The following is a 7,073-nucleotide window of genomic DNA, read 5'->3' as shown; positions in this document are numbered from 1 at the left end:
TTGGATATTCATGTATCTTCAGGATTGGCACCTTGATTGCTTCATACCAACTCATGTTGCTGCTTATCTGTGATGTGGTTGGGGTTGGTGGTTTTGGATTATGTGGTTCTTCTTCTTTGTCTCCCATTGTAGATTAATTTTCAGATCTTAAATTGTTTGTCCTTGTTGGATGTTTGTCCCTTATTTTTGAAGAACTTTGGCTTCTTTACTCTAATGTTAGAGAATTTTCTTGCTAAGTAAACCATGGACTGATCTAACTCATCCAATTTATCCAAGGTATAGTATTCATCCTCTTCAAGTTCAAGAATAACTTGCTTCTGTGGTTCCTTGTTCTTTTGCTCATTAATTGAAACAACTGGAGTCTGAATTTCTGGTTCATCATCAGATGACTGGCTGTCATTAACAATTAGAGCACCTGATCCATCAAAAATGTGCCCTTTACCAGCTCTTAAAGATTTTCTTTGGATCATTTCCAGTTCATAGGTTTTTAAAATACCATATAAAACTTCCAGTGTCATTCTGCTCAAGTCTCTCCCTTCTCTAATGGCTGAGATTTTCTGTTCTAGATGGTCTGGAATGGTGAGCAAAAATTTCAAGTTAACCTCCCAGCTTCATAGTATTTATCATGAAGATGCAAGTCATTTATCAGCTTATTGAATCTTTCAGAAACATCAATTATACTTTCTTTTGGTTTAGCCATAAAACCCTCATACTGAGATACCAAAATCCTCCTTTGATTTGACCTAACTTCCTCTATTCCCTCACATAGAATCTCTATTTTCTCCCAATCTGTTTGGTTGTGTCACAGTTGATAATATTATTGTATATTACATTGTCAAGTGACTCTATCAATATTAGTTGCAAACCACTGTTCAGAGAGACTTTCTCTTTTTCAATCTCAGAGTACTTTGAGGGATCCTTAAGAGCATAATGAGCTGGGATGACCATGTCTCTATATGTAGATTCCTCAACTCTTTCTATGGGAGTGAAAAGCCCATTCTTGAGAATCTGAACATATAATGGGTTGTCCATCTTTATAAGCAGCAACATCTTCTTTTTCCATAATGTATAGTTGGCTTTGTCAAAGGCTGGTATCTTAATACTACATAGTTTTTGTGTATTCATTCTTCCAAGATCTTTAATCTGTTTGCTTTCAAATTTTGCTCTGATACCACTTGTTATGTAATGAATACAACACAGAGGGGGGGTGAATGTGTTTTGGATATTTTTAAGGTTTTTTGAATGTTTGTTTCTTGGTTAATAAAGCATATTAGAAATGCAATAATATTATCAAACTAAAATAAAACAATGCACACAATATTTCAAAACTCACTTAATTTCGGATTAAAATCAAGCTAGTGTTTTGCTACAAATCCTAGTTTCTTTGTAAGTAAAGAACTCAGCTTCTACCCTGTGAGAGTTACAAGCAATACTAGATCTGTTTGATACATTTAAAAGCAAAGGATCGATGTTTACTTTATAGATTAGCAAACATAGGTTTACACAACATGCAATAAGATGTACTAAACCCTACTTTAAATTATCTCTAAAGCTTTCCATTTGTGGCTTAGTGTATCTTTGCAAATCGTGCAGTCTGTAACTTTGCTTTATCAGTTAATCTTGGCCTTTGATCTTGCACTCTTCAAGCTTCTTTTGTAGACTTTTCAATCGAAGTGATTAGATCATTTATTGATTGATAATCCTGAATATTTAACTTGTCTGCATTCTGTACTTTGAGCTTCATGTCGAGATCTCCAGTTATTGTTATAGAGAACTGACATCTCGATAAGTATAATGGCTTATCGAGAACTCTTAGATCTCTACAAGTATTTTGACTTGTCGAGGTCTCCGAGTTCTCTATAAGTGAATTTGGCTTGTCGAGGTCTCTGAGTTCTCGATAGGTGACTTTAACTTGTCGAGATCTCTGAGTTCTCTATAAGTGAACTTAGCTTGTCGAGGTTTCTAAATCTCTGCATGTAGAAATAACTTGTCGATGTCTCTTATCTTCACATCTTCATTTGCCTTGCCGATATCTCTTAGTTCTCGATATGCAGAAATGACTTGTCGATATCTCCAATCTTCATATCTTCATTTGACTTGTCGATATCTCCGGGACTTCTTGATATGCCAATTTGGACTTCTCGATAAGTCATTCTGGAGTTCTTGAATAACTTCTCTATATGACTTATTTGTGACTTGCAGATATCTTGACTTAGAACATTTTTCTCAAAACAGATTTATTCAACTCCAAGCTTCTTCACAATTTCTCCGAGGCATGATCTTCTTGATCTTCTTCCAGAGTTTATTCTTAGGCTTGAGACTTTTTACAGAAAAATACTCCAGTCTAATCTTTGACATTTTTACAAACTCAAGTGATACAGTACAAAATACAAATTTAGATTATCATACAACTAATTCTTAGGGCTGTCAATCTGACTTAGTCTTGTTATGATACAGGCATGTCTTGCACAACAAGTGCCCATACGTAGAATCACCTCATATTCTTCGAGAGTCCTACTTCCTTTTAATCCTTACAACGAATTGCAAATATGAGAATCACAGGCGGTATCTAATACCCAAGTTGAAATCTGACTTAGTGACATATTAACTTCGATCATGAACATACCTGAATCAGAAGGGGTAGTCTCACTAACCTCTTTTTTTTCAACTATGCAAGATAAGCCTTGCAGTTTCTCTTCCAGTGACCCACCTTGTTGAAGTGCAAGCAAACAATATTGCTTTTGGGGTCCACATTAGCCTTTGCTGGAGTAGGCTTACTCTCACCAACCTTCTTCTTTGTCTTGGGAAATGTCCTCTTCCTTTTCTTGGAAGTTGAGCCTTCTCCAATAAGAAGAACATAACTCTTCTTAGAAGGAAAATTTAACTCAACGGTTTTCAACATGTTATGGAGTTCAGGCAAGCTAACATCCTTCTTATTCATGTGAAAGTTCAAAACAAATTGCGAGAATGAATCCGGAAGTGATTGAAAGACCAAGTCTTGGCCCAGCTTCCCATCCATGGCAAAACCAAGTTACCCCAAACTTTCAATCAAATTGATCATTTTAAGCACATGGTCATTCACAGATGTCCCCTCTGCCATTTTACTGCGAAATAGCTCTTTTGATATCTCATATCGAGTTGTCCTCCCCTCTATATCATACAACTTTTGTAGATGCACTAGGATAGTGTAAGCATCCATGTGCTCATGTTGCTTCTGAAGCTCAGAGTTCACATATGTCAGCATAATACACTGGGCAACATTTGCCTCATCTATCCATTTATGATATTCTTGATGCTTTTGATAAGTTACATCATCTTTTGGGGGTTTAGGAAATGGTGAGTTTAGCATATAGCCCATCTTCTCAGACTTAAGAACAACTCTCAAGATTTGAAGCCAATCAGCAAAGTTGGGACCAGTCAACTTGTTAGCATCAAGTATGATACAAAGTGATAGTGCAGAAGACATGATATCTATATAAGAATCTGGAAATAAAAACACATAAAAACATAAGCATATAATTAATTCCATTATTACTCCACCATATGAATCAGGTCTTTATGCATTGGTGGCTCCCACTATTTAATCTATGTTATACAACCCTCTAAATGTATATTGTATAACTAAGTATTCATAACGCTAGTGAGAATAAGGATCCTATTTTCATTACATCACCTCGGCTGTGGCACGAAACACGATATGATGTTCTATAGGTAGACAACTCTTGTCAACTACATCTCATGTTATTCCCTATAATCTTTTAGCCTCTTGAATCATTGAGTCTCGACTGTATCACGACTCACTCAATATTCTAAGTCAAGTCAAACCCAACATCTTGTATAATTAAATTAGACTTCCAATAGCCCACGGCTGTGGCATGTAATGACCACTGGATCCCAATTTATCATACATATCTTATGTGATAGAAAAACATCTCTTAATATCAAAACAAAGCCCTCGGCTGTATTACAAAATGACAATGTCTCGGTATAAGAACTCCACTTTCTATTATGTTGGAAGACTATGACCGACACAATCCCGTTGTGTCATTGGCCAATTTACTACTTGATATTATTTTATGAGGGATTATATTATGTTACAACCATAATCAAATTATAAAGATATTCTCTTTTTCTTGAACGAAATAAAATAATGATATATCAATGGACAATTCTCAGGTGGTCGGAGGGGTCACATCGGTCCCGCTTAAAACCCAATGGCCTAGCCAGAATTTCCATATCCAACATCAAAATAATATTTCATTCTCTGTTTCATAAACATAAGAATCTCATGATTGTATTTTAAATATTTAAATTATAATCATGGAACACTTCCACTAAGCCTACATCATCTAATATAAGCCCTATGTCAATTAAGTTCACCTTAATCTATTATCGCATGATAACTCAATCATATATCACATATATAGACATAGAAGAACATATCAATAGGCATGTTATAACATGTAGCACAATTATATACAAATGTACGAATTAATCATGCATTTAATATTATCAAATAAAGCATTAAACATACTTTAAGAGATATAATCAGTTACAAATAAATTGACTAAAAAATATCAAATAATCCCAACATGCGCATCTCAAAAAAACGAATCCAACGATATATTACACGTCTCAGTCGGAGTTCGTATGAGTCCGAACCAGTCCAAACAAAATCCAGACAACGGCCTGTTGCGCGTCAGAAAAAAAGCGCGCGTGCAACACACAAGCCGGACACTCCAGCAGACACCTGCAACAGCCTCACAAACCCGAACCACTGAATTTCAGCTGATGTACTGTACTTTTTCTGATTTATTTGTCTGTGCACGCAAATCTGTGCAATGATTACACTAATCATCAAATAATTATATATATACAAATTATTTACTTTTAATTTAAAACTTTAATAAATCAAAATTAAATGTATATTACAAAAATCAGAAAAAATATCCTGCTGATCTCAAACAGTTGTAGAATCATATTTTGGGATCAAAAATTATTTTTATAGCATAGTCATATTTAATTCACAATTAAATCGATATTGCTCCAAACATGAATAAATCAATAAAAAATTCATACAACATAATAAAATTCTGAAATTTTTATCACGAATCTAGATGCATACAACCTATGCTCTGATACCATTTTTGGGTTTTAGCACATACACGGAAGCATGGGTAACAATTAAATCGCATAAAAACCCATATAAATTACATACAATTTGTGAATAAATTAAGGGATCAACTATTAACCTTTAAAGCGATTAAAGGATGATGAATGAAGACCTCCATCAGCTGCTCCTCAAGTGTGAAGCACTCTATTGGTATCCACCAAGAGATCGAATCAATGGAGGGATGAAGAGGTTGAGAGAAAATCAGGGTTGCCTCCTTCTTTCGTTTTGTGAAAAATAGGATTAAGGCTATTAGGGTTTATAATGGTGTACATATAGACAAAATTTCCAGCTTAAATTTTTCCATAAAATAATATTATTATTAACACCATGTTTTGATTAATCTCGTTAATCCATTAATTAATAATTAAAATTTTTTTAGTCATTAATTATTTTTCTAAACTCTTTAGAAAAATAATTCTCTCACTAATTCAATTTTACAAATTTAATTCTTAGCTATAGATACACCACACAAATATCTATGATAACATACATCCTTCATAATGAAGCAAGCATAGTATGTACTGATCTTTGTGGATTACTAATTACAAGTTAGTAATCCTACGACCAGAAACTATTTAAACTCAAAGTTATCATCTTTTGGGTCTCATGATTAGATCTCATCATAATCCATAAAACCTTTACTCTAAACTATGGTATATCTTATTTAAACACTTAAATAGATAAAGTCCGTGATAAAAATAAAACAAGTATTTTATCAATATAATTGAAATAAAAAACAGATTACATAAAAGTTTTTCTTAAATCACCATACATGATTGGACTTAGGACACATCTCATTCAGGGGCTCCTCTTCTTCTCTTGTGTGATTCTTATGATTTGTTTACTTCCCAGTTTAGTTGTGGGAACAACCTCCTCGCTAATTCTTCCTTGTCATCTCACTTGCATTATGGAGCGACTATCTCATGCGGTCGTAAAGCATGGGGCGCCCCCTAGGAGAGTCCGGGGACATTTCCCCGAAGCCCGAATCATTCTTCGTTTCTTGATCATTTCACTCTTTCTCCTTTGGATTTGAATCATCATTTATAGACTCCACATAAATACTTGTTTTTTATCACCGTCTTTTACTATAGTGATCGTCATCGTAGCGGTCGTCGCACACTTCCTTCACTATGGTTGTTGTAATCTCCAGTTGTGATGGTCGTCGTAAACCTTCATATATAAATCTTCATATATAAAATTTCACAAATCGTCATTATAACTCCTCATCATCAATAGTCGTCGTAAGCGACTCCCATATAAGGTGAGTCCTATAGGGGACGCCCTAGGCTCCGGATACGCATTCTCCGAAACTCGTCAGTCTTCATCCTCGGTGGTGACCCGACCATTTTTCTTAAAGATCCGATATAATATCCATGATGATTTTATGGTATAACAGCTGCCCCCCCATTTTCTAGTTTGTTAAAAAACAAATTGGAAAATCTTCTTATACTTCCTTCGGTGTTTCGTGAATAATTCTACCTTTATCATCCGCAATGTCTTCACTTCATTTTTTTCTAATAAATTTCCCTCCATATGCGTAAATTCTTTCTTTCGTAAAAAATGCTTTAGTTGATAATCTTCATTGTAAAATTTTCTTCCGAGTCTTCATGACAAGTGCTTTAATTTTTATTCCGTAAAATCTCTTATCAATAATTTACGCAAATATCCTCCCCAAAAATATTTCATAAAAAATTTCTTCCTTCCCCCTTCCGGAGACATATGGGGCGCGCCCTACCCCTCGGGAATATATTCTGGGGGTTCAAATTTCAAAAAAATTAAATTTTGCTTCCTTCTAATTCTTCTTTCTCTTCCATTTTATTTTCTCCTCCCATCTTCCGAAATACCCAATTAAAAAAACATAAACTCATCTCCTCCAAAAATTTCAAGAAGCTTGGGTCTA

At 34.6% G+C, this 7,073-nt stretch overlaps 1 protein-coding gene across 1 annotated transcript; it reads right to left on the bottom strand.

Moving 5' to 3' along the window:
• Nucleotides 1-3,031: 3,031 nt before the first annotated feature.
• LOC141661235 (uncharacterized) lies at nucleotides 3,032-3,466 on the bottom strand. The gene has a single exon (XM_074468220.1). It carries the CDS (start codon nucleotides 3,464-3,466, stop codon nucleotides 3,032-3,034), a length of 435 nt encoding a protein of 144 aa, XP_074324321.1.
• Nucleotides 3,467-7,073: the final 3,607 nt, after the last annotated feature.

This window comes from Apium graveolens, chromosome 5, assembly GCF_009905375.1.
Source record: "Apium graveolens cultivar Ventura chromosome 5, ASM990537v1, whole genome shotgun sequence".
Taxonomy (NCBI): domain Eukaryota; kingdom Viridiplantae; phylum Streptophyta; class Magnoliopsida; order Apiales; family Apiaceae; genus Apium; species Apium graveolens.
This window is presented reverse-complemented; position numbering and strand designations above follow the sequence as displayed.

Excerpts from the sequence above, each read along its gene's own strand:
- LOC141661235 (XM_074468220.1), bottom strand. The coding sequence starts at position 3,466 with ATGTCTTCTGCACTATCACTTTGTATCATACTTGATGCTAACAAGTTG.